At 51.0% G+C, this 27896-nt stretch overlaps 1 protein-coding gene across 3 annotated transcripts; it reads right to left on the bottom strand.

The window, feature by feature from the left end:
- Positions 1-931: 931 nt before the first annotated feature.
- SLC38A7 (solute carrier family 38 member 7) lies at positions 932-25896 on the bottom strand. 3 transcript variants are annotated; one of them, XM_074402153.1, is made up of 13 exons: positions 24619-25896; positions 23919-24045; positions 20529-20664; positions 18966-19350; positions 16544-16742; positions 16181-16322; positions 15210-15308; positions 13453-13510; positions 13097-13211; positions 10459-10606; positions 9183-9382; positions 8255-8309; positions 932-3709 (listed from the first exon to the last, which is right to left on the bottom strand). In XM_074402153.1, the coding sequence occupies exons 4-13, from the start codon at positions 19233-19235 to the stop codon at positions 3607-3609; spliced, it is 1389 nt and encodes a 462-aa protein (XP_074258254.1). In that variant the 5' UTR covers positions 19236-19350; positions 20529-20664; positions 23919-24045; positions 24619-25896; the 3' UTR covers positions 932-3606. The 3 variants fall into 3 exon arrangements, with proteins under 3 accessions (XP_074258254.1, XP_010329680.1, XP_010329681.1); XM_010331378.3 differs by lacking the exon at positions 20529-20664 and having other exon boundaries at positions 24619-25895; XM_010331379.3 differs by lacking the exons at positions 20529-20664; positions 23919-24045.
- Between the last annotated feature and the right edge of the window lie 2000 nt (positions 25897-27896).

Genomic DNA, 27896 nt, shown 5'->3' with positions numbered 1-27896 from the left:
TTCACAGGCTAGCTCAAACATCACTTCCTCCAGGAAGTCTTCCTCGACTCCCCAGACACGTTCAAGACCCTAGACATAACACACTGTATTTTCCTTCCGTGGCACTTACCACAATTTGGAGGTGTATATTTATGTCACTGCTTGCTTAGCTTTGGTCTTCCCAAAATTAGACTGGGAGTGGTGCTGGAATCTGTTTTGCTGGTTCTGTTCTGTTCTGTCTCTTTCTCTTTCTTTCTGAGATGGGGTTTCACCGTACTAGCCAGGCTGGTCTTGAACTCCTGACCACATGATCCTCCTGCTTTGGCTTCCCAAAGTGCTGGGATTACAGGCATGCGCCACCACACTCGGGTTATTTTTGTATTTTTAGTGGAGATGGGTTTCACCATGTTGGCCGGGCTGGTCTCAAACTCCTGACCTCAGGTGACCCTCCTACCTCGGCCTCCCAAAGTGCTGCGATTCTAGGAGTGAGTCACTGCACCTGGCCTTTGCTGGTTTTCTTGCCAGCATGGAGTGTAGTGACTGCTGGCTCCATAACCAGGACACCTGGGACCTGATCAACACAGGCCTCTGAAAAGATGGGGGTGGATACTCAGGAGTTTGAAGCTCTTGCTAAGACTTGAAGTCAGAGGGACAGTCTGAGGCCACAATGGCGCAGGAAAGACATAGCAAGGGCTTGAGTAAAGGCAGAGGTCACAGGACTGGCGACTCTGATACATTCCTAAGTCATTGGGGAAGGACAGGTAGAATGTGGAAGAAAGCGGAGGAGGCAAGAGCCACTTGCAGATCCCTGCTTGGTACAGGGAGCATGGCGGTGTCATTCCTGAGATGGGGGCCAGAGAAGGTGATGTGCCAACTATACCTCCCACCTCAGCCCTTCTTCCTTCTGGCAGTAGCCTGAACTCTGTCCCCAGGAGCAGACACTGGACAGAGCTCAGCAGCACAAATCCCTTTTATTAACCATCTTCCCTTTCCCCGAGTACGCACAAATAGAAAATGAACAGTGAAGTACCCTGACAGGGAGGGTGGGGAGAGAACGGAGGGGCTCCTGAGGTTAGACCAAGAGGTCAGATTCCAGCTCCTTTTCTTTTTTTTTTTGTCTTTTTGTTTTTTTCCTTTTTGTGGAGAACGGGGTCTCGCTATATTGCCCAGGCAGGTCTTGAACTCCTGGGCTCAAGCTATCCTCCTGCCTCTGCCTCCCTAAGAGCTGGGATTACAGGCGTGAGCCACAGCGCCCGGCTCCAGCTCCTTTTCTCGACTGGCGCAATGATTCCCTTAACATCCCCCAACCCCTGAAACACAGCACTGGAAAACTGCAGTCCTGCTCACCAGGCTGTCCTCCTGGCCCTGTCAGGGCAGGTGCTGGCAGAGCTTGGGGCTGTGCCGGAGGCTGACAGAAGACAACAGCACAGTGGGTCTGGCCCCGGGGGCAGAGAAGATCAGGCACCAAGAGGGGATGTGAGAAAAGGCAGCTTATCCGTCTGGGGCCTGGATAGAAGCCCGCCAGCCTCCAACCAGCTTCTGCTTCTTAGATCAGCCTGCCCTGAGTGGTGGGAGGCTGGGCAGGGACTCCCTCTCGTACCCTGTACAGAGGTTTTAGGGAAGAGGGGTCAAGGAAAGGCTAGGGGCTCTAGGTGGAGGAGGAAGCCTGACTGGTGCCTGGGATTGGCCAAAGTGAGAGGGGGTAACTGAGGGGCTGAGGTGGTCAAAACGGGAATGTAGTGTGGGGTGGCGTGGGAGGTGGGGAGATAGCGTATCTCCACACCCTGCCTGGGGTAACAATGCCAGTCTGACATCAATGTGGCTGGCCGCCGAGGCCAGGCCTGATGGACGTGTGTTGCTAAGGAGGCTGACGAGAGAGTCCCCTCTGCCCCCAGTTATGTGCATGGCAGAGACTGAGCTACACAGTGAAATGGGATGGGAGGTGAAGAGGTAATGGGGTGAGGGGGAAGGAAGGAGCAAACAAGATCCAGACTGGAAGGGAAACTTCCAGGCCAGTGTGGCAGGCTCCAATGTTGCCCATCAGTGACAACCCAGCTGCTTTTTTTTTTTTTTTTTTTAGACAGGGTCTTTCTCTGTTGCCAGGTGCCAGGCTGGAGTGCAACGGCGCGATCTCGGCTCAATGCATTTTGCCTCCTGGGTTCAAGCAATTCTCCTGCCTCAGCCTCCTAAGTAGCTGGGGCTACAGGCATGCACCACCATGCCCAGCTAATTTTTGTATTTTAGTTTCATCATGTTGGCCAGGATGGTCTTGATCTCTTGAACTTGTGATCCACCTGCCTTGACCTCCCAAGGTGCTGGGATTACACGCGTGAGCCACCGTGCCCGGCCTCCTTTTTGTTTTTTTTTTTTGAGATGGAGTTTCACTCTTGTTGTCCAGGCTGGAGTGCAATGGTGTGATCTCAGCTCATTACAACCTCTGCCTCCTGGGTTCAAGTGGTTCACCTGCCTCGGCCTCCCAAGTAGCTGGGATTATAGGTGCCCACCACCATACCTGGCTAAATCTTTGTCCACCTTGGCCTCCCAAAGTGTTGGGATTACAGCCACTGCGCCTGGTCCTGCCTTTTTTTTTTTTTTTTTTTTTTTTTTTTTTTTTTTAAGTCTCTGGGTAGTCAGGCTAGGGTTGGTGGGGAAGGAGGCAGGGAGAAGCGAAACCATCACTGAAAAAGGTGTCAGAGAGGTACACCCTGATTCTGACCAGCCTAACCCACAGAGAGGGTCTGAAAGGTTCCCAGCCTTCTCCATCACCCGCCCTGGAGCCTCTGAAAAGAAGGGCCCATCTCAGAAAAGCAGACCCCCCACGACCTTACGGGGAAAGCTAACGGAGGGATACTCACAGCACCATGGCACGGGACGGCCCTTGGCTTCAGAGCTGGGCTGGCACCGTTTGTAAACATTAGACCTGGTGATGTCTGGGGATGGAGGAGGAGAAGGATACACAGCCTGGACCATCAGGTTTGGTGAAAGAGACAGGGTGAGGCTCCACAAGGCCTGGGAAATGTCCATTGGCTATGGGAAAGAGACTGACAGGCCTGGGAAATGTCCGTTGGCTATGGGAAAGAGGCTGACAGGTTCTTGATGGGGAGGCCCAGGAAGGTGGACAAGGCCTGAATCTATCTGACTGCATTTGTATGACTTCAGTGCTACCTTTGGAAACTGCCAGATTCCAGAGGAAGCTACCACTGACCCTGGGGTAATGAGTACAGCTCCTACTCAGGACAGGGTGCTCTGTGGAGGACAGTGGCCTTCTGTCCATAGTGTTCTCCAGAGGGAAGTCAGACTGGATTCTTCCTTATGGGATCTACTGACTTTCTTCACCCATGGATTTCAGGCATGGAGAAGCTGAGAACTGGGAGAGGAGGAAGGTTCCTCTATGACGTGAGATTTCCTGCCACCATCCACGGCACTGCCAGGACTGGGGAGCAGAAAGGGGACTGGGATGAGCTGTCCAGAGGTATGGGGCCTGAGTTTGCCCCAGGCCCTGGAAGAGGATGTCCAAATGTCATCCCACCAGCTGGAATGATCGTGGACTAATAATGGCCCCATAGCTCTAAGCGATGGGTTCCTGCGACCAATGGCAAAGGCCATGTATTCCCTGGGAGGCAGTGGTTATGACAAGAGATCCACAAAGATGGCGTTGGCTGTGGTCTGACCGAAGATGAAGGCTCCCAGGGTGACCAAGAGGACTCCGTAGCTGACTAGCACCCACCAGCTGTAGAACAGGGTGAGAGAGGTCTGATCAGTCACCCCATCCCATGACTGAGACTTCAATATAAAACTGTTACTTCCTTAATTATCCCACTTCTCCTGTTGGTAGAGTACTTCCTACTTCCCAAAGACTTCACTTTGAAGGTATGTGGGGCCAGGTACATTGTCCCTAGTCCACAGGTAAGAAGACCAATATATATATATATATATATATATATTTTTAAAGACAGGGTTTCACCATGTTGGTCAGGCTGGTCTTGAACTCCCGACCTCAGGTGATCCACCCGCCTTGGCCTCCAAAATGCTTGGATTACAGGCGTGAGACACCACGCCCGGCCGACCAAAATTTAATAGGAGTAACTGATTGGTCACATCATGCCAGGATTTGAATGAAGGTATCTCATGAGGCCAAGGAGTTTAAGACAGGCCTGCGCAACAAGGTAAAACAAGTAGCTGGGTATAATGGTGCATGCCTGTAGTCACTGCTACCTGGGAGCCTGAGATGAGAGGATCATTTGAGCCTAGGAGTTGAGACTGTGGTGAGCTATGACTGCACCACTGCACTCTAGACTGGAGACTGTAGTCTAGAGATTCCACTCTAGAGACAAAGTTAGACTCTGTCTCTAAAAAAATTGTTTTAGAGACAAAGTTTCACTCTCCAATATTGTTCTCTGGCTGGAGTGCAATGGCACAATCTTGGCTCACTGCAACCTCCGCCTCCTGGGTTCAGGTGATTCTCTTGCCTCAGCTTCCCAAGTAGCTAGGATTGTAGGCGTGTACCACCATGCATGGCTAATTTTGTAGTTTTAGTAGAGACATGGTTTCACCACATTGGTCAGGCTGATCTTGAACTCCTGACCTCAAGTGATCCACCTACCTTGGCCTCCCAAAGTGCTGGCATTACAGGTGTGAACCACAGTGCCTGGCCAAAAAAATTGTATTTTTTGTATTTTTTTTTTTAGTAGAGACGGGGTTTCACCATGTTGACCAGGATGGTCTCGATCTCTTTTTTTTTTTTTTTTTTTGAGATGGAGTTTCGCTCTTGTTACCCAGGCTGGAGTGCAACGGCGCGATCTCGGCTCACCGCAACCTCTACCTCCTGGGTTCAGGCAATTCTCCTGCCTCAGCCTCCTGAGTAGCTGGGATTACAGGCACAAGCCACCATGCCCAGCTAATTTTTTTGTATTTTTAGTAGAGATGGGGTTTCACCATGTTGACCAGGATGGTCTCGATCTCTTGACCTCGTGATCCACCCGCCTCGGCCTCCCAAAGTGCTGGGATTACAGGCTTGAGCCACCGCGCCCGGCCAAAATTTTTTTAATTTTTAATTTTTTTGTCTCCTAAGACTCTGCCATTCAATCTTCTTTAAAAAAATAAAATAGGCTGGGTGCAGTGGCTCACATATATAAATCCTAGCACTTTGGGAACCCGAGGTGGGTGGATCACTTGAGGTCAAGAGTTTGAAACCAGCCTGGTCAACATGGTGAAACACCATCTCTACCAAAAGTATAAAAAATTAGCCAGGTATGGTGGCACACGCCTGTAGCCCCAGCTACTTGGGAGGCTGAGGCAGGAGAATTGCTTGAACTCAGGAGGTGGAGGTTGCAGTGAGCCGAGACTGCACCACTGCACTCCAGCCTGGTGACAGAGCAAGACTCCATCTCAAAAATATTTTATTTTTTTTAGAGATGGGGTTTCGCCATGAGGGCCAGGATGGTCTCCATCTCCTGACCTTGTGATCTGCCTGCCTTGGCCTCCCAAAGTGCTGGGACTACAGGTGTGAGTCACTGTGTCCGGCCCCTCAAAAATAAATAAATGTTTTTAAAAGCTGCAGATATTCTAATATTGATGCAGTTAAGTTAAAAAAAAAAGCAAGTGGCAGGCCAGACATAGTGGCTCAGGCTTGTAATCCCAGCACTTTGGGAGGCTGAAGCAGGAGGATCGCTTGAGTGCAGGAGTGCAAGACCAATCTAGGTAACAGAGTGAGACCCTGTCTTGGAAAGAATAACAGTGAAACAGTGTTGAGGGGAAGCTCAGTCCTTGTTTTTGTATATGGCCTTTGAAGATCAAAACTATCTTTTTTTTCCCCTGGCCTTCAAGCTGTCCATAAATTAAAAAAAAAACTGGCCAGGCATGGTGGCTCACATTTGTAATCCCAGCACTTTGGGAGGCTGAGGCAGGTGGATCACAAAGTCAAGAGTTTAAGACCAGCCTGGTAAACACAGTGAAACCCCATCTCTCCTAAAAATACAAAATTAGGCCAGGTATAGTGGCTCACGCCTGTAATCCCAGCACCTGGGGAAGCTGAGGCGGGTGGATCACAAGGTCAGGAGTTCACAATCAGCTTGACCAATATGGTGAAACCCCATCTCTACTAAACACACACACAAAAAATTAGCCAGGCGTGGGGGCATATGCCTGTAGTCCCAGCTACTCGAGAGGCTAAGGCAGAAGAATCACTTGAACCTGGGAGGTGGAGGTTTCAGTGAGCCAAAATCGCGCCACTGCACTCCAGCCTGGGTGACAGAGCACGACTCCACCTGGGTGACAGATCGAGACTCTGTCTCAAAAACAAAAAAACAAAATTAGCTGGGTGTGGTGGCATGTGCCTGTAATTCCAGCTACTCGGGAGCTGAGGAAGGAGAATCACTTGAACCTGGGAGGCAGAGATTGGTGAGCTGAGATCACGCCATTGCACTCTAGCCTGGGCAAAAAGAACAAAATTCCATCTCAAAAAAAAAAAAAAAAAAAAAAAAGCATGTCAGTTACTTCAATCAGTAACTACTGTTCTACTCCTAGACAGGGGGTGGGGGACTCTCTGAGCTCATCACCTAGACAAGAGGGAAAAAGAACAAGCATTGGGAAGGTAAGAGAATTAACTGAGTCTATACAATACTGATTTTAAGCCCAGAAAAAGCAGATTGGTATGCACTGGCATTGGTCAGTGGAGGGATATGGAAGAGGAGGCTAGAAAGAGCTGATAGCCAGAAAGGGCGGAGAGGAGCCCAGGAGCCAGGTCCTGTTGAAGGGCAGGGGATCATTACAGAGGGTGTGGGACAAATTACAGGAGCTGGGGAGGCGGGTCTGGGTCTGAGGCAATGGGAGTGTAGGCTGAGAAAGGTGGGGTAAGAGCTTTAAGAAAACCTGTTTGAACGTGGTATGGAACTGCAAGGGGTGGAGACCTGACTAGAAACTGGAACAAAGGGACTAGAACAGGAAAGCTAAACCTGAACCTGAAACCGTTTTTTCTGAGACGGAGTTTCGATTTTGTCTCCCAGGCTGGAGTGCAATGGGGTGATTTCAGCTGCAACTTCTGACTCCCAGGTTCAAGTGATTCTCCTGCCTCACCTTCCCGAGTAGCTGGAATACAGGTGCCCACCACTATGCCCACCTAATTTTTTGTATTTTTAGTAGAGACAGGGTTTCACCATGTTGGCCAGGGTGGTCTCAAATTCCTGATCTCAGGTGATCCACTCACCTGGGCTTCCCAAAGTACTGGGATTATGGGCATGAGCCACCGCACCTGGCTGAAACCATTTTTCATAAAACAAAACAAAAGCCCTGCACCCTATGCAGGCTACACGTAGCCCTGCATAGCTACGTGCACACAGACATGCACACATGTACAGAAGTGCTCGAGAAGGACACAGACCATACTGGTAACATGGAGCTATCTCAGGAGAAGGGATGTTGGGGTGAGAGGGTTGTGGGGGAAGATGGACTTCCATCTTTTTCTGTTAAGCCCTTTATTAATGTTTAAATTGTTAACAACTAGCACGCTACTCAATTTTTTTTTTTTTTTTTTTGAGACGGAGTTTCGCCCTTGTTACCCAGGCTAGAGTGCAATGGCGCGATCTCGGCTCACCACAACCTCCGCCTCCTGGGTTCAGGCAATTCTCCTGCCTCAGCCTCCTGAGTAGCTGGGATTACAGGCACGTGCCACCATGCCCAGCTAATTTTTTGTATCTTTAGTAGAGATGGGGTTTCACCATGTTGACCAGGATGGTCTCGATCTCTCGACCTTGTGATCCACCCGCCTCGGCCTCCCAAAGTGCTGGGATTACAGGCTTGAACCACTGTGCCCGGCACGCTACTCAATTTTTAAAAGTATTTTAAAAACAGCAACCCAGCTGGGTGCAGTGGCTCACGCCTGTTATCCCAGCACTTTGGGAGGCGGAGATGGGAGGATCACCTAAGGTCAGGAGTTTGAGACCAGCCTGGCTTACATGGTGAAACCCTGTCTCTACGAAAAATACAAAAATTAGCCAGGCATGGTGGCGGGTGCCAGTAATCCCATAATCCCAGCTACTCCAGAGGCTGAGGCAGGAGAATTGCTAGAACCCAGGAGGTGGAGGTTGCAGTGAGCTGAGGTCATGCCACTGCACTCCAGCCTGGGTGACAAAGTGAGACTCCATCTTAAAAAACAAAACAAAAACCCATGATTTCTCGGTACACAAGCCTGTGATTTTTGCCTATTTTAAGGCCCCCACAAAGCCATGTTCCAATCCAGTGCCTCCCTAAGAGGACCAAGGGCTGGGCCCTGCTTTACCTGGCTGGTTTGACCTCCTCCATCTCAGAGAGTTTGGCTTGAATGAGGCACAGCCCTAGAAGAGAAGAAGTGGCCATGTGCATTTGTGAGGGGAGAGGGCTCCCTCCCTCCTAGCCTCCCACATTCCCAAGAAACAGTGCTGGATAGAGAAAGGCCCATCTTCTAGAGATTCCACCTCTGCCCCCACACCACATCCACCTGGGGAGGTCTGGCATCTGCCTTCCCATGACAGGCCAGTATCGGACAAGACTCGCTGGGCAGCATGCTAGATTCAGAGCTAAAGGGATGGCACTGAATGTTGACTCAGTGGTGACCCAATCCCAGGGGTCTTCCTAGTACACTTTTCAGAAGATCTGATTCCCCTGATCCAAGCAAAGTAGCTGGGGCTTTGAAGGTGGCTTCCTGGATAGAAATAAGCTGGGTAAGGGTGAAACTCAGGGCTGGACAGACAGGACAGTTCTCCAGATATCTGGCGGTAGATCTGTGTCTGGAACCCACGTCCCCTGATGTCTGTGTCAGGGTGCCACTCCTAGACCCCACTACCCTCTGGGCTGTAATGGGCTGAAGCAGCTAGACCCCTAATAGTCAGGGGGCAGCAGACAGTTGAATGAAGGGTTAAGATAATAGACTCTGGACCCAGAGAGCGTGGGATGGAAAAAGTTTGTTACTAGTTGAGATTGTTAAGTGCTAGGCAAGTCAGTGGCCCTTTCTGAGTCCCACTTGCCATCAGTAAACTGGAGATCAGAACCACACCTTCTTTCCAGGAGATAGTGCTTGGACAGGGGCTAGCACACAGGCGAGGTGGAGGACCAATTAGTGCTGGTGGTTACTCTCTCTTGCATGTTATGAACAGGTAGGGGGCTGAGGCTAGGGAGGCCCTGGGAGTTTGTGCCATGGAGCTGTGAGATGGGGCGCCAGGGGTCCGCACCTGGGAAGACGAAGATGAAGCAGGCGGCCAGGCCTCCAATGACTGAGATCACCTTGCCGATGTCAGGAATGAAGAGCGCCAGCAGCAGGGTGAGCAGGAACCAGACCAGTGTCTGCAGCACTCGCCGCCGCCGCTCCCGCCCCACGTCCTCCTCCACTGGCACCCCCTGGTAGCGCAGCCACAGGCCTTCCACCACCGCCCTGCCCACATCAAGAGGGGCTTAGAGGTGTCCCTGCTAGCAGGCCCCCACCTCTAGCTCACAGGGGCCAGACCCCTAACTGGGTAGACTTCGGGGAAAGCCCCATTCCTGCAGGGAAAGCCTCAGTTTCCTCTTCTGTAAAATGGGCCACCAGCACCCTGTTTACCACGGGGACTAGAGGAGACGGTGAATGTGGAGAGCTTAGCACTTTGCCTGGGGTCTCCAAAGGGCTGGGTGTCCATGTGAGAGCTCAGGAAAGGATCTGGATAGAGATTCTTTTGTTTTGTTTTTGGGACAGGGTCTGGCTGTCTCACCCAGGCTGGAATGCAGTGGTGCAACCTCAGCTCACTGCAGCCTTGAAGTCCTGCGCTCCAGCCATCCTTCTGCCTAAACCTCCCAAGTGGCTGAGTATGCCACCACACCTGGCTATGTATTTTATTCTGTGTAGAGACAGGGTCTTACTAGGTTGCCAAAGTGGTCTGGAACTCCTGGGCTCAAGTGATCTCCTGCCTCAGCCTCCCATAGTCCTGGGACTAGAGGCATGAGCCACCTCACCATGCCCTAGATAGATTTTTACAGGACTCATGGAACGTTCTTGTGACCTTGGGACAAAGGGGACTTCTGAGACCTGGCCTGGGATACATAGGGGCCCATCCTAGGCGCCAACTCTTTTTTTTTTGAGACAGAGTCTCACTTTGTCACCCAGGCTGGAGAGCCATGGCGCAATCTCGACTCACTGAAATCTCCACCTCCCAGATTCAAGCAATTCTCTGCCTCAGCCTCCTGAGTAGCTGGGATTATAGGCACTAGCCACCATGCCCAGCTAATTTTTGTATTTTTAGTAGAGATGGGATTTCACCATCTTGCCAGGCTGCTTTTGAACTCCTAACCTCGTGATTCACCCACCTGAGCCTCCCAAAGTGCTGTTATTACAGGTGGGAGCTACCACGCCCGGCTGCACTGACTCTTTTCTACATGCTTCAGTTTCTACAGGATGGGGTCCACACAAGGCCAAAGGACCACATTGGAAGGGCTCACAGGGGCTTGGAGGCGCCCTGGGGAGTGGGAGGGGCTTACCGCCCACAGAAGTGCAGGATGGGGTAGGAGGTGAGCACACTCAGGATGATGAAGGCTCGGGCAACGGCCACAGCCATGTCCTCAGAGGGGTAGGACAGGAGCACGTCAGGATCCACAGCAGCTCCAAAGGTCAGGAAGCCACAGATGCCTGTGGGCAGGGACAGGTGGGCTGGGTCAAGGCAACCCTGGGAGGGCAGTGAGGTGTCCTCCTAGGGGCAACATCAGCTGGGAGGCTGCTACAGCAGCTCCGGATGCTTAGAGGGAGGCTGAGAGCTGGAGTTGGTCCTCTGGTCAGATGCTTCCCTCCCTGACTTCTCATATCCCCCCTCGCTGGAAGCCCTGCAGCCCCCAGCTTTCCGATCTTGATCTTGCCCAGTGCATTCCCACCTCGGCGCCTTGGCACTGACTGTTCTGTCTGGCAGAGCTTCAGGCTGCCATTTGTCATCATTTGGGTCTCAGCTTAGCTGTTCTTCCTCAGAGAATGCTTCCTGTTAGTCCATCACAACGACCCCCACCCCAGGCACTCTCTCACATCGCCCTGTCCTATTTTTCCTTCCTTTTTTTTTTTTTTTTTTGAGACGGAGTTTTCGCTCTTGTTACCCAGGGTGGAGTGCAATGGCGCGATCTCGGCTCACCGCAACCTCCGCCTCCTGGGTTCAGGCAATTCTCCTGCCTCAGCCTCCTGAGTAGCTGGGATTACAGGCACGTGCCACCATGCCCAGCTAATTTTGTGTATTTTTAGTAGAGACGGGGTTTCACCATGTTGACCAGGATGGTCTTGATCTCTCGACCTCGTGATCCACCCGCCTTGGCCTCCCAAAGTGCTGGGATTACAGGCTTGAGCCACCACGCCCGGCTTCTTTTTTTTTTTTTTTTTGAGACGGAGTTTCACTCTTGTTATCCAGGCTGGAGTGCAATGGCGCAATCTCGGCTCACCGCAACCTCCGCCTCCTGGGTTCAAGCAATTCTCCTGCCTCAGCCTCCTGAGTAGCTGGGATTACAGGCACGCGCCACCATGCCCAGCTAATTTTTTTTGTATTTTTAGTAGAGACGGGGTTTCACCATGCTGACCAGGATGGTCTCGATCTCTTGACCTCGTGATCCACCCGCCTCAGCCTCCCAAAGTGCTGGGATTACAGGCTTGAGCCACCGCGCCCGGCCCTTTTTTTTTTTTTTTGAGACAGAGTCTTGCTCTGTTACCCAGACTGGAGTACAGTATTGTGATCATGGCTAATTGCGGCCCTGACCTCCTTGGCTCAAGTGATCCTCCCACCCCGGCCTTCCAAGTAGCTAGGACTACTGGCAGATGCCACCACACCCAGCTAAATTTTTGCAGAGACAGGGTCTTGCTATGTTGCCTAGTTTGGGCTCGAGTTCTTGGGTTCAAGCAATCCTCCTACTTCAGCCTCCCAAAGTGTGAGCCACGGCCTTTTTTTTTTTTGAGACGGAGTTTCGCTCTTGTTACCCAGGCTGGAGTGCAATGGCGCGATCTCGGCTCACCGCAACCTCCGCCTCCTGGGTTCAGGCAATTCTCCTGCCTCAGTCTCCTGAGTAGCTGGGATTACAGGCACGCACAAGAAAAGAAAAAAAAAAAAAATACAGGAACGCGCCACCATGCCCAGCTAATTTTTTGTATTTTTAGTAGAGACGGGGTTTCACCATGTTGACCAGGATGGTCTCGATCTCTCGACCTCGTGATCCACCTGCCTCGGCCTCCCAAAGTGCTGGGATTACAGGCTTGAGCCACCGCGCCCGGCCAGGGCCTTTTTTTTTTTGAGATGGGGTTTTGCTCTAGTTGCCTAGGCTGGAGTGCAGTATTGCGATATCGGCTCACCACAACCTCTGTCTCCTGGGTTCAAGCGATTCTCTGCCTCAGCCTCCCAAGCAGCTGGGATTATAGGCACCTGCCACCACACCCAGCTAATTTTTGTATTTTTAGTAGAGATGGGGTTTCTCCATGCTAGCCAGGCTGGTCTCAAACTCCTGACCCCAGGTGATCTGCCCACCTTGGCCTCCTGTAGTACTGGGATTATAGGCATCAGCCACCGTGCCTGGCCATTTTTTTTTTTTGAGACGGAGTTTCGCTCTTGTTACCCAGGCTGGAGTGCAATGGCGCAATCTCAGCTCACCGTATCCTCTGCCTCCTGGGTTCAGGTAATTCTCCAGCCTCAGCCTCCTGAGTAGCTGGGATTACAGGCACGTGCCACCATGTTGGTCAGGCTGGTCTTGAACTCCTGACCTCAGGTGATCCACCTGCCTTGGCCTCCAAAGTGCCTGGATTACAGGCGTGAGCCTGTAATCCACCCAGCCACTGGAATTCCTTACTGATTCCCTAATTACTCCTGCATGACTGTCTCTCCAATAATAATGCCAATTCCATGAGGGCAAGACCAGGCCTATCTATCTCCATGGCATCCCCGAGGCTGGGAACAGTTCCTGGCACTTCCTAGTCACCAGCTTAGAACTGGTGAATGAATGGATAAATGGGGAGGCCCCAGGCAGGCCAAGTTCCAGCCAATGCCTGTGCAAGTCATGCTGGGAATACAAGGCTATTCCCAGGAAAGCTGGGCCCCAGGACCTGGGGATTCCTGTGGAAGTGAAAGCACTCTAGTCCCAGCCCTAGGAGGGGAGCACTCACCTGTCCCCATGTAGACAGCGAGGGCTATGACCATGGCAGCTGTCACCACTCCACCCCAGGTCTTCACTTCGGGCCGCTGCATGCTGTTGAAGACGGGCACACTGCTGACGTGGCACTGTCCAGGTGAAGGGCATGGTCATGGTGGGGAAATGATCTCATCCCCAGTTTCCAGAAGAAGGTACCTTGGGAACAAAGACCCCAGGTACCTTGGGAACAAAGACCCCAGGGACAAGGGGCAAGTCCTGAGGCCCCTGTTTCATCCTTCCCCACAGGATTTTCTCCACCCTGCCTGGGTTCCATCCCGGGGTGGGGTGACCTAAAGGGCACAGCAGGGACCTTGCAACTGGCACTGGCACCTGAAATCCAAAGCAGATGGTGGGCATGGCATTGAACACAGCCATCCAGGAAGCCGGCCTGTGAACAAACACAGAAGGTGCTGCCACCTGGGACCCCTCAGAGCCACCAACCCACCCCACACCTTCACTCTTCATGTCTCTCACCATGGTCTCCAGCAACTGGCATTTTATATGTTCGACCCACAGAAGTCTGGAAACGGAGAAAAGATATCTCCATGTCCCAGGCCAGTAAACTGAGGCTCAGAAAAGCCCCCACCGGGACCAAAATCCAGAATTCCTGGCTCCAGGACTAGGACTTTGGCTTTACTGGTTTGCTCCTTTCAAAAAAAAGGGAAACTTTTTTAAAAAAAATTTATTTTAATTTTTTTTCTTGAGGCGGAGTTTCGCTCTTGTTACCCAGGCTGGAGTGCAATGGCACGATCTCGGCTCACCGCAACCTCCGCCTCCTGGGTTCAGGCAATTCTCCTGCCTCAGCCTCCTGAGTAGCTGGGATTACAGGCATGTGCCACCATGCCCAGCTAACTTTTGTATTTTTAGTAGAGACGGGGTTTCACCATGTTGACCAGGATGGTCTCGATCTCTTGACCTTGTGATCCACCCGCCTCGGCCTCCCAAAGTGCTGGGATTACAGGCTTGAGCCACTGCACCTGGCCTATTTTAATTTTTTTTTAAAAAGATGGGGTTTCGGGCCGGGCGCGGTGGCTCAAGCCTGTAATCCCAGCACTTTGGGAGGCCGAGGCGGGTGGATCACAAGATCAAGAGATCGAGACCATCCTGGTCAACATGGTGAAACCCCATCTCTACTAAAAATACAAAAAAAATTAGCTGGACATGGTGGCACATGCCTGTAATCCTAGCTACTCAGGAGGCTGAGGCAGGAGAATTGCCTGAACCCAGGAGGAGGAGGTTGCGGTGAGCCGAGATCGCGCCATTGCACTCCAGCCTGGGTAACAAGAGCGAAACTCAGTCTCAAAAAAAAAAAAAAAAAAGATGGGGTTTCACCATGTTGGCCAGGCCGGTCTCAAACTCATGACCTCAGGTGATCCACCCGTCTCAGCCTCCCAAAGTGTTGGGATTACAGGCGTGAGCTACCACACCCAGCCAATTTTTTTTTTTAAATGATAAATTCAGCCGGGCGCGGTGGCTCAAGCCTGTAATCCCAGCACTTTGGGAGGCCGAGGCGGGTGGATCACAAGGTCGAGAGATCGAGACCACCTGGTCAACATGGTGAAACCCCGTCTCTACTAAAAATACAAAAAATTAGCTGGGCATGGTGGCGTGTGCCTATAATCCCAGCTACTCAGGAGGCTGAGGCAGGAGAATTGCCTGAACCCAGGAGTCGGAGGTTGCGGTGAGCCGAGATCGCGCCATTGCACTCCAGCCTGGGTAACAAGAGCGAAACTCTGTCTCAAAAAAAAAAAAAAAAAAAAAAAAGATAAATTCACCCTCAAAGATAAGCACATGCTGGAAAAATGGGCAATTTCACCCTCAGGTTCCTTCACAACCAAGGCCCAGCCTCACACTGGCTCATCTGTTGGATGTGGTTGGCAAAGTGCCTCCTGTCTCTGATTCTTGCTCTTCCCTCCAGTAACAAGAGATCAGGAGCTCTTTCTTTCTTCCTACAATGATCAGTCAGCCCCAGTGAGCTCATGAGCCTTGAGAAGAGCACCTGTGTGGCCTTCTGGTTCCTGACCCAGCACCTGCTGGGGCCCAAGTGGCAGCTTCTTCCCCATGTCTCCCAGGGCCCTCACCCTCACCTGGTCAGGATGTCCCCTGGGGTCATCTCTTTATCTGGCCAGATGTACTTGATGATAACGATGGCTGTGACATACCAGGTACCCACGACGCTCAGGAAGCTGCCGGGAAGGAGAGACTAAGTGTCCTCATCCCTAGCTGCCTCTTATCTGATTCCACCCCTAGGGACATCCACCCTCAGCTCTAGTGACCACAAGTGTCCACTGAACGAACTAGGGATTATGCCAAGCAAAGACTCAGGAAATGGCTGAGAAACCTGTCACAGCTAGGAGGGGTCTGGCCAGCCAACAGGAGACCCAGTTAGCATCTCTGGCCATCAGGAAGTGCTGGTTCAGCTCCATGGCTCAGAGATAGTGCAGAGAGCAGGGCTCCAAAGCACACCTGGGGCTTGAATCAGGCAGCCCAGCCCTGGCAGAGACTGTGGGCAGCCCATCCTCTGAGCCTGGCCTTTGAGAACTACAAGACGCCAGAGGTACGAGGGTTGAGAGCACAAACACATGTGTGTCAACATTTATGGGAGCCTTGGAGAAACCAGAGCATGGCCCCTTCACTTACAGACTGGGAGGCCTAGAATCCCATAGCTTTCCAGACACTGAGACAGGAAGCCAGTCTCCTCGCTTCATGCCAAGCTACATGTAAGATACTGCCATGCTGACAATCTCAAAGACCCAAATCCCTTCCTCCCAGGGAAATTCAGGAGGCTGCCTTCACATGCCCAGATACCACCTGTCCCTTCTTTGAAAGGACACTTAGAACTGAATCTCTCACGGATGCAAAAGGCTGCTGTCTCCTGTGATGGAGACAGAAAAGGGTGGTCTCATCTGAAACCCTGCAAGCCCTGGTCTGCCCTGCCTTGCCTACTGTTACTCCCCAAGGTGAGGTGACATGGAGGAGCAGCATTCCACAGCAGCCTTTGGGTCTACAGCTGCCCAGGATCACAGCTTCTGTATGACCCGGGCTGGGGCCTCCAAACCTGGCATATTTCTGGAAGCCAATCTCCCTGGGGATGGAGAGGGGCAGGATGAAGAGGAAGGCAGTGAGGCTGATGGTGAACTTGCGGTCTGTGTACCAAGGGCCGCTGGCCCCCTCCGGCTCTTTCGCCATCACAGCTATAACTGCACAAGGAGGAAGGAGGAAATGTCAGGCCAGGCCACCACAGGGTGTGGCTCTCCTGCTCTGCTGGGCCGCAGGACCTCCCTCTGCGTGGAGGGAGGATTCCCAGATGAATGCTGGGCCCAGGTAAGTTCTGGAGAGGTGTTCAGTGCCTTTTCCTTCCACCCCAGGATCCCTGGGGCTGATACGAAGAGATCGGGTAGGAACTGAGGGAAAAGCTCACTCTTGTCCTGCTGGTCCCCGATGATGATTAGGAAGGCGATGCAGGTGCCAAAGGTGTAGACAGCGATGGCCACCTCGCACAGCACACCTGTCAGCTTGCCGCACACAGCCCACACCACTTCCTGGTAGGTCCTCTCATTGCTGGCCTGGGAGCAGTAGGCCAGGATGACGAGTCCACTGATGATGAAAACCAGCATGCCCTGCAGGCAGAGGCAGAACGAGAGCTTGTAGAAAAGGTCTGGCAGCAGAGGCCACCCTGGGCTTGCCTAGCACTGACTGGGCCAGTGCCCAAACCGGGCTTGGCAAATCTCACAAGGAAAATTTTAAGAGACTGCTAGAGGATGCTGAGTTGAGATTTTCTTTAAAAACAAAACATTTTTGGCTGGGCGTGGTGGATCACACCTGTAATCTCAGCACTTTGGAAGGCTGAGGCAGGCAGAGCATGAGGTCAGGAGTTTGAGACCGGCCTAGCCAACATAGTGAAACCCCATCTCTACTAAAAATACAAAAATTAGTCGGGTATGGTGGCATGTGCCTGTAGTCCCAGCTACTTGGGAGGTTGAAGCAGGAGAATTGCTTGAACCTGGAAGGTGGAGGTTGCAGTGAGCTGAGACCATGCCATTGCACTCCAGCCTGGGTGACACAGTGATACTCTGTTTCAAAACAAAAAACCAAAAGTTTTGTGAAAAATTGCAAACATACAAAGTAAAGAGAATAGGCCAGACATGGTGGCTCATGCCTGTAATCCCAGCACTTTGGGAGGCCAAGGCAGGAGAATCACTTGAAGTCAGGAGTTTGAGACCATCCTGGCCAACATGGTGAAACCCCATCTCTACGAAAAATACAAAAATTAGCTTGGCGTGGTGGTGGGTGCCTGTAATGCCAGCTACTTGGAAGGCTGAGGCAGCAGAATTGCTTGAAATTAGTTGGCAGAGGCTGCAGTGAGCCAAGATTGGGCCACTGCACTTCAGCCTGGGTGACAAAGCAAGACTCTGTCTCAAAAAAAAAAAAAAAAGTAAAGAGAATGGTATAAAGAACTGGCATGTATCTGTCACTCAACTTCAAAAATGATTAATGCATGGCCAACTTGTTTCATCATTTTCCTCCCCTCCCACTCTGCATTTATTTTGAAGCCAATACAAGCTAGCTATCATAACATTTCATCAGTAAACATTTCAGTATGTAGCTCTAAAAGATAAGGGCCCTCTTTTTTTTTTTTTTTTTTTTTTTGAGACGGAGTTTTGCTCTTGTTACCCAGGCTGGAGTGCAATGGCGCGATCTCGGCTCACCGCAACCTCCGCCTCCTGGGTTCAGGCAATTCTCCTGCCTCAGCCTCCTGAGTAGGTAGGATTACAGGCACGTGCCACCATGCCCAGCTAATTTTTGTATTTTTAGTAGAGACGGGGTTTCAGCACGTTGACCAGGATGGTCTCGATCTCTTGACCTTGTGATCCACCCACCTCGGCCTCCCAAAGTGCTGGGATTACAGGCTTGAGCCACCGCGCCCGGCCTAGGGCCCTCTTTTTTTTTTTTTTTTTTTTTTTTGAGACAGAGTTTCACTCTTGTTACCCAGGCTGGAGTGCAGTGGCGCGATCTCGGCTCACCGCAACCTCCGCCTCCTGGGTTCAGGCAATTCTCCTGCCTCAGCCTCCTGAGTAGCTGGGATTACAGGCACGCGCCACCATGCCCAGCTAATTTTGTGTATTTTTAGTAGAGACGGGGTTTCACCATGTTGACCAGGATGGTCTCGATCTCTCGACCTCGTGATCCACCCGCCTCGGCCTCCCAAAGTGCTGGGATTACAGGCTTGAGCCACTGCGCCCGGCCTAGGGCCCTCTTTTTAAACGTGCCACAAAATCAATGTTATGCCGCGCCAGGTGCGGTGGCTCAAGCCTGTAATCCCAGCACTTTGGGAGGCTGAGGCGGGTGGATCACGAGGTCGAGAGATCGAGACCATCCTGGTCAACATGGTGAAACCCCGTCTCTACTAAAAGTGCAAAAAATTAGCTGGGCATGGTGGCACGTGCCTGTAATCCCAGCTACTCAGGAGGCTGAGGCAGGAGAATTGCCTGAACCCAGGAGGTGGAGGCTGCGGTGAGCCGAGATTGCGCCATTGCACTCCAGCCTGGGTAACAAGGGCGAAACTCCGTCTCAAAAAAAAAAAAAAAAAAAAAAATCAATGTTATGCCTAAAAAATTAGATATGTAGTTGATGATCAAATTCCTCTGATTGTTAGCAAGGCTTTTGAAGCCTCATTTGGGTCAGAGGAAAGAATACCAGATTAGATTAGTCATGTCTGCCATGTGTGAGTCGGGGAGAGCGGTGTGTGTATCCCTTTCTGGCCATCCCTGACCCAAAGCCTCCCTTTTGAGGCAAAGCGCCCACCCGAACTGCACCTCTGCCCTCCCGGCCAGTATACTCACCATCTGTAGTGCAATGCCTGCTGCCACACCCCCTGCAGTGCTGAAGGCTGCTGGGAAGTTGAGTAGCCCTGCGCCCAGGCAGGCGTTGACGACGATGAAGACGGCCCCAAGTGTGGAAGTGGTGCCTCTGTCCGGACCTCCAGGAGAGGCTTCCCACTCACTCTTGGGGGCTGTGTCCACACAGGGACTCTGCAGCAGCCGGGCCCGTTCCCCGGCATCTGTGCTCAAGTCCCACTCGCTGTAGTCACTGTTGATGCTGACCTGGGCCATGGCCCCAAGAGCCCTCTTCCTGAAAGGTCTGTGGGTTCTGCCTTACAACCACATGCCCCAGGCAGCCGAGCAACAGCCACTTGTTTGGAGCTGTTAGCCCAGCACTCTTCTGAACCTAGATGGGACAAAGACAGGCACTGCTGTTATCCTGAGATGGGGGAACTGGGGACCAAAAAGGTGAATTAACTTTCCCAAGATCACATGGGTAGGATCCAAACCCAGGTATACCTGTGTGCAGACAGTGCACTAGGTGCCAGAGTATAGGGAAACAGACACAGAAACAGAGCAGGTGCAAATCAGGATTGCTTCAAACATACAGACTCACAGTGTCAGTTAGATGTTGACATAAAACGGGTATGAACATATCAGCACTAGTGAGAGGCCCCGCATCGGGCAGGTGTGTCATGGATAGACCTTATCTCATTCAAGACTTATGACGGTCTTGTGGTCAAAAGGTTCAAAGCGATTCCATCATGCACCCAAGGTCATATATTAGCAAATTGCACAGCAGGATTTGGATCAAGATCTGTCTGTCTTCCCAGCCTGTTTCCACCCCACAGGGTCCAAAAAAGACCCCTCACCAAGAACTGGGATTCGACATATTACAGTCCAGCATGCCTCCCAGTGGCCAGGGGGCCTAAATTCTGTGGCTTTTGAGGCCTTTCAAAATTCAGGCCAATTCTCAACTCTTCTCCCATGTGACTTCTACCACATGACAACCCCCAACCCCGCCCCGGCCATGCCTGTCATGTTTGTGTCTTCAGGAAAACAATGATTCCACACCATGCCTGGAATGCTCCCAACTCCTTTGCCAGCCACCCTTTTGGGTCCTATTTCTTCCCCATTTCCTGGGACACTCAATGAGCAATTCTTGGAGCCCTGTAGGACCCCAGCACCACTCAGGCTGGTTTCTTCTCAGTACTCTCTCCTGTGCTAGCAGCTCACTGGTCACTAGGCTTGCTCTCCTGGGCTAGATTACAAGGATCCAGTGTCAAACATGCAGTGCTGTTTATTACTATAAACCACTATTGCTGTGGCTATGGAATGCTTTATCATTCAATCCTCAACGTACTCTTAAAAAGTAGACATGACAGTCACCATTTTACCAAAGAAGAAGCTGGATCCCAGAGGGGATAACCACTCACACCTCAGTCATACAGTGGTCAATAGTGGAGCCGGGATTCAAACCCAGGCTTGTCTGACTGTAGGGCATCCATCTGTTTGTATCTGCCCTACTCTTGGGTCCAAGATGGTACCTTGGGCATGGCTGAACTCAGATAACAGGCTTATCACCTGAATGGTTCTTTTTGCTTTCTGGGTATACAGTTGAGATGTAGTTTTTTCTTCCAAGAATCTTGAAAGGCTCTGAGGAGCCCAGCCCTGAAAAAGGACCTTCAGTGTTCTCAAGGTTCAGCTTGTAGCCTGAGACCTGCAGAGAAAAGATGGTCCTAAAGAATCAAGTCCATCCCTAGATCGAGAGCAGCCCTGGACAGGGCTATGATCTGGGCTTCTGAGTAGGCTCTGCGGTAAGAATCCTGACTCCTCCACTGCCGATCTGTGTGACGCTGGGCAAGTCACTTCACCCGTCTAAGCCTTTACATCATATGTTCCTGTGGGGCGTTTGTTAATATCAGTAAGGGTTTACCACTCAATAAATGGTCACTGCTGCTGTTATTTCTGCAGATGACCTTTCCATGTTGCCCACCATCACCATGCCTGAGACTCTCCGGCCCTAAGCAAGCAGAGAGCAGAACACTGATCAAAAACAGAGCCTGGGCCAGGTGTGGTGGCTCACACCTATAATTTTAGCACTTTGGGAGGCCGAGGTGGGCAGATCACCTGAGGTCAGGAGTTTGAGACCAGCCTGGCCAATATGGTGAAACCCCATCTCTACTAAAAATACAAAAATTGGCTGGGCAAGGTGGCTGATACCTGTAATCGCAGCACTTTGGGAAGCTGAGGCAGGCGTATCATTTGAGGTCAGGAGTTCGAGACCAGCCTGGCCAACATGGCGAAACCCTGTCTCTACTAAAAATTAAAAATTAGCCCAGTGTGGTGGTACATGCCTGTAATCCAGGTACTCAGGAGGCTGAGGCAGGAGAATTGCTTGAACCTGGGAGGCGGAGGTTGCAGTGAGCTGAGATCACACCACTGTACTCCAGCCTAGGCAACAGAGTGAGACACTGTCTCAAAAAAAAAAAAAAAAAAGGTAAAGTAAAAATACTAAAATTAGCTGGGTGCAGTGGCACGTAACTCTAATAACAGCTACGAGGGAGGCTGAGGCAGGAGAATTGCCTGAAATCAGGAGGCGGAGGTTGCAGTGAGCCCAGATCATGCCACTGCACTCCAGCCTGGGTGACAGAGTTAAGACTTTATCTCAAAACAAACAAACCAAATCAGAGCCTGGTGCTATTGGCCAGGAGGTAACAATGGGTACAGAGGCCCTGGGATAGTTAATGGGAGGAAGAGCCGGAAGATGGCCAGACTACAAGGGCAGGGACTAAGGGGGCAGGGAGGAGCCAGGGCAGTCTGCCCCAGAGACTGCTATTAGCTGGGTATCACCCAAAGAATCCTTCTCCTATAGTCTCCTCATTCCTGAGTCCTGATTCCAGCATACTCATAGAAAACTCCATTTTAGACTCCACTCATCCCTCCCTGGTTTAATCTTTTATTTATTTAGAGATAGGGTTTCACTCTGTTGCCCAGGCTGGAGTACAGTGGCACAATCAGAGCTCACTGCAGCCTCAGTATCCTGGGCTCAAGTGATCCTCCTACCTCAGTCTCCTGAGAAGCTGGGACTATAGGCGTGTGCTACCACAGCCAGCTAACTTTTTTTTTGTTTTGTTTTGTTTTTTTGTTTTTTTGAGGTGGAGTTTCGCTCTTGTTACCCAGGCTGGAGTGCAATGGCGCGATCTCGGCTCACCGCAACCTCCGCCTCCTGGGTTCAGGCAATTCTCCTGCCTCAGCCTCCTGAGTAGCTGGGATTACAGGCACGAGCCACTACGCCCAGCTAATTTTTTGTATTTTTAGTAGAGACGGAGTTTCACCATGTTGACCAGGATGGTCTCGATCTCTCGACCTTGTGATCCACCCGCCTCAGCCTCCCAAAGTGCTGGGATTACAGGCTTGAGCCACTGCGCCCGGCTAACTTTTTAATTTTTTTTTTTTTTTTTTTTTTTGAGACTTGCTCTTCTCACCTAGGCTGAAGTGCAATGGCACAATCTCGGCTCACTGCAACCTCCACCTCCTGGGTTCAAGTGATTCTCTTGCTTTAGCCTCCTGAGTAGTTGGGATTACAGGTGCCCTCCACCACACCCGTTTAATTTTTGTATTTTTAGTAGAGATGAGGTTTTGCCATGTTGGCCAGGCTGGTCTCGAACTCCTTACCTCATGATCCACCCCCCCTTCGGCCTCTCAAAGTACTGAGATTCCAGGCGTGAGCCACTGTGGCCAGCCAACTTTTAAAATTTTTTGTAGAGATGAGGAGGTCTCACTATGTTGCCCAGGCTGGTCTGGAACTCCTGGGCTCAAGCAATCCTGCTGCTGTGGCCTCCCAAAGTTCTGGGATTACAGGCATAAGCCACAGAGATGTGGCTTAAGATGTTACAGCCATAACATCTGGCCTGGTTTATAAGCCCAGAGGGAAGAAAAGGGAACTGGGCAGATTTTTTTTTTTTTTGAGACGGAGTTTCACTCTTGTTACCCAGGCTGGAGTGCAATGGCGCGATCTCGGCTCACGGCAACCTCCGCCTCCTGGGTTCAGGCAATTCTCCTGCCTCAGCCTCCTGAGTAGCTGGGATTACAGGTACGTGCCACCATGCCCAGCTAATTTTTTGTATTTTTAGTAGAGACGGGGTTTTACCATGTTGACCAGGATGGTCTCGATCTCTCGACCTCGTGATTCACCCGCCTCAGCCTCCCAAAGTGCTGGGATTACAGGCTTGAGCCACCGCGCCCAGCCAAGGGCAGATTTAACCATAACGACTGCCCTTACCACTGGGCCATCCTCTCTGATGCCTTCAGCCCACTGGGGTTTAGAATGGCTAACAAGACCCCTTGGGCTACCTCCCATAGCTCCTTCTAATGATAGACAAACAAAGCTGGGGACCATCCACTCATGAGAGGGAAAGGGGGAAAGTTTAGGTGCTTTCAGACATCTGTCATCAAGCATGGAACCAAGGGACACGGCAACAAAGGAAACATTCCTCTGCTGGCTCCAAACCTAGAAAGATCTGTCAGATGCTACAGGGTTTCTTCCTCTTACGAATCCTGTCACCTAGTCAGCAACTCAGCAAATCAAAGCAGTGAGCAGTGAAGGCAGAGTCTTGGGACTCCCAGGCTTCTAGTGTAGCTAGACAAAGAGTCCTGCAAAGTGAGCGCTGCCAGAGCTGTGACCACCTCTTCCCCCTGCTCACATCACAGACAGAGGTCTACAGAGTGATTCGTCCAAGGTCAGAAGGCTTGGTGCGGCTTCCTGACTCTCCAACCAAAATGTTTCCCTTGGGCACCCCTGCCCAAGTCCTGCACCTTCTGCCAGCCTCTCCTGCCACCCACACGAGAATGTAGGCTGGGGTTCTCATGGAACTCAGAAGCTGAGTGGTCCCACTACTCTGCATTTGTCCAAGATCTCTCAGCATCCCCACTGCTCACTAACAAATTACTCAGCCCATTGTTGCATCTTACCTGCTCTTTCTCCAAGATGGGCTGTGCCAGAGGAGGTTGCTCCTTCTCCCCAAAGGTCTGGGATCTGATTCTCCTCACTTCCCTCTCTGGCCCGAATTTCTTCTTTCTCAAGACTGCCTAAAATTTGCTGTCAGCAGAGGGAAGAGTTTGGGCTACGTCTGTGCTGGCTTCAGCAGAGCTGGAGGAAACTGAACAGCTCTCACGCTTACTCATGGACTGGAGCCTCAGATCAGATAGGAAAACAGGCCCAGGAGGGAGAGGTTAGACTAAGGTCACAGTGGGTAGAGCCAGACTATAAGCCTGATGCCCACATGCTGAGGCCAGAGATGTAGGCCCCTCAGATCTCAACCGGAGTGTGCTGCGTTGTGAGATGGGCCAGGGTGCACCCGGGCCAGGAGGCCGGGGATGGGGAGCGGGGCGATTCCCAGGCCTGGAACGAGGCGGGAGGGCTACAGTGGCGTAAATTGGGGAGGAGTTCCGGGACTGGATCCTAGCCTAGAGTCGACTAGGTGGAAACCCGCTGGGCAAAGGCGCTGCAGAGCAGGCTCAACAGAGGGACGGGCGTGAAGCGAGGACGCGGGTATCCGGAGCCCTGCAGGGAAAGGGCCTGAGCTACGCCGCGGTGGCGGGGGCTGAGAGGCTCCAGGGTCCTCGGGGATCTAACGCTTCCACCCTCCAGAGCCCGTCTCCGGCCACTTACCTTGGGGTCTTCTTTCGCGAGCCGGCTGCGGAGACACGTGAGCATGGATCACATGACGCCCGCTCGGGTGGCCGCGGAACACGCTGGGAGTTGTAGTTTCCCCAAGTGTGAATCTTGGACGCCTGCTCCCTGAGTGTTTTTTTTTTTTTTTTTGCAGGCAGCCCAGCTCTCTGAGTCTTCAGGCCAACAGCATTGCCCTCAGCCAGCCTCATTTCCAGCCAGCTCGTGTTTATCCTCTTTCATTCTTGGCCTCTTGACCAAATCAAACACTGCTCCTTCCTCCAAGAAAGAACATTAGGAGGTCTGGAGTCTTTGCCAGTCCTGGGGTGGTGGGCCAGAGCTCTCTAGCCTCATTATCCTCCTGGTCTCTGTCCTTGCCTTCACGTCCACGGCCAGATCACTAGAGCACTGGAGGTTTTTTTACTGAGGTCATAGCTACGACCCCAGGGCTTAGATTCTAGAACAGGTTTTGAGGCATTGTAGGTGCTCAGTAAATATTTGTTGAATGAAGAAATGGGCATCCAGCCCCGATTCTGTTTGTGGCTGTGTGCCACTCATAAGTTGTCACATAATCTCCAGCATCCCAACAGCCTCATCTCTATTTTGTGGATATGCTCTCCACTGCACCTACATCTCCATGCATCGGGAGGTCTTCACCTATGAGGACATGCTGGGAATCCTTAGAAACCCAAGTCACATTTTTAATTTTTTTTTTTTTTTTTTTTTTTTTTTTTTTGAGACGGAGTTTCGCTCTTGTTACCCAGGCTGGAGTGCAATGGCGCGATCTCGGCTCACCGCAACCTCCGCCTCCTGGGCTCAGGCAATTCTCCTGCCTCAGCCTCCTGAGTAGCTGGGATTACAGGCACGTGCCACCATGCCCAGCTAATTTTTTGTATCTTTAGTAGAGACAGGGTTTCACCATGTTGACCAGGATGGTCTCGATCTCTCGACCTCGTGATCCACCCGCCTCAGCCTCCCAAAGTGCTGGGATTACAGGCTTGAGCCACCGCGCCCGGCTATTTTTAATTTTTTTTGAGACAGAATCTGTCTCTGTCACCCAGTCTGGAGTGCAGTGGTGTGATCTCCACTTACTGCAACCTCCACCTCGTGGGTTCAAGTGATCCTTGTGCCTCCACCTCCCATGTACCTGGGACTGCAGGAATGTGCTACCATGCCAGGCTAATTTTGGTATTTTTAGTAGAGACAAGGTTTTGCCATGTTGGCCAGATTGGTCTTGGAACTTTTGACCTCAAGTGATCTACCCACCTTGGCCTCCCAAAGTGCTGGGATTACAGGCGCAAGCCACTGCACCCAGCCTCCAAAAAGTTGATATAAATTGAATCATACTGGCTGGGCACGGTGGCTCACACCTGTAATCCCAGCATTTTGGGATGCCGAGGCAGGAGGATCACTTGCGTTCAGGAGTTTGAGACCAGCCTAGCCAACATGGTGAAACCCTGTCTCTACTAAAAATACAAAAATTAGTGGGGTGTGGTGGTGCAGGTCAGTAGTGCCAGCTACTTGGGAGGCTGAGGCAGAATTGCTTGAAACTGGGAAGTGGAGGTTGTAGAGAGCCAAGATTGCACCATTGCACTCCAGCCTGGGCAACAAGAGTGAAACTCCATCTCTAAATAAATAAATAAATAAATATATTTTTGCAAAGATAGGGCCTTGCTGTGTTGCTCAGGCTAGTCTTGAATTCCTGGGCTCAGATAATCCTTCCACCTCAGCTCCCAAAGTGCTAGGATTATAGGTGTGAGCCACTCACCAGTCCTACAACTGTTTTGTGTATTGATCTTATACCCTACCATTCTGTTGAACTTATTTACTAGCTCTAATAGTTTTATTAGTGGAATCTTTAGGATTCAACATAAGATTATACAATCTGTAAAAAGAGATCATTTTACATCTTCCCTTCTAATCTAGATTCCTTTTATTATCTAGGCTTGACTGTACTAGAACCTCCAGTACAATGTTGCATGAAATGATGAGAGTGGCCAGGCGCTGTGGCTCACGCCTGTAATCCTAGCACTTTGGGAGGCTGAGGTGGGTGGACTGCCTGAGCTCAGGAGTTCAAGACCAATTTGGGCAACATGGCAAAACCCTGTCTCTACTAACTACACACACACACACACACAAATTAGCCAGGCGTGGTGGTGCGTGCCTGTAATCCCAGCTACTCGGGAGGCTGAGGTATGAGAATGGCTTGAACCTGGGAGGCAGAGGTTGTTCCACAGCACTCCAGCCTGGGTGACAGAGCAAGACTGTCTCAAAAAAAAGAAAAAGAAAAAAAAGATGATTGGACATCATTGTTTTGTTCCTTGCTTCAAGAGACAATCACTCAGCAATTCATTATTAAGTATGATGTTGCCTGTGGATTATTTGTAGACGCCTTTTATCAGAGTAGGAATTTCCTGTGAATTGTTAAGTTTGTTGAGTGTTTTTATCATGAATGGGTGTTGGATTTTGGCAGATGGTGTTTATTTTTTCTGCTTCTTTTGAGATGATTATGTGATGTTTCTACTTATTTTATTCATATGGTATATTACATTGATTTTCCTATGTTGAATCAATTTTGCATTCCTGGGATTAATACTTCTTGGTGATGGTATAGTCTATGCGAGGCTGTCAAATCCTCAGTTTTTCTTGGTGGGAAGTCTGGATTATTCATCCAATCTCTTAACTATTCAAATTTTCTATTTCTCTTTGAGTCTGTTTTGGTAATGTTTTTCTTTGAGATGGGGATCTCTGTCACCCAGGCTGTGGTGCAACCTTGACTAACTGCACTTTGCCTCCTGAGCTCAAGTGATCCTCCCACCTCCCAAGTAGCTGGGACCACAGGCATGCGCCGCCACACCCAGCTAATTTTTTGTATTTTTTGGTAGAGACAGAATTTTGCCATGTTGTCCAGGCTGGTCTCCAACTCCTGACCTCAAGTGATCTGCCCACCTTAGCCTCCCAGTGTACTGGGATTATAGGTGTGAGCCACCATGCCTAGCCAGTTTTGGTAGTATTTTTCTAGGAATTTGTCCATTTAATGTAAGTTATCTGGTTTGCTGGCATATAATTTTCATAGTATTCTTTTATAATCCTTTTTATTTCTGTAAGGGCAGTATTAATGGTTTCTATTTTTTTTTTTTTTTTTGAGATGGAGTTTTGCTCTTGTTACCCAGGCTGGAATGCAATAGCGCGATCTCGGCTCACCGCAACCTCCGCCTCCTGAGTTCAGGCAATTCTCCTACCTCAGCCTCCCAAGTAGCTGGGATTACAGGCACGCG

The sequence above is a fragment of the Saimiri boliviensis genome, chromosome 1, assembly GCF_048565385.1.
Source record: "Saimiri boliviensis isolate mSaiBol1 chromosome 1, mSaiBol1.pri, whole genome shotgun sequence".
NCBI classification, from domain to species: Eukaryota; Metazoa; Chordata; class Mammalia; order Primates; family Cebidae; genus Saimiri; species Saimiri boliviensis.
Note: the sequence above shows the minus strand (reverse complement) of the source record. Positions and strands in the feature narration are given on the sequence as shown.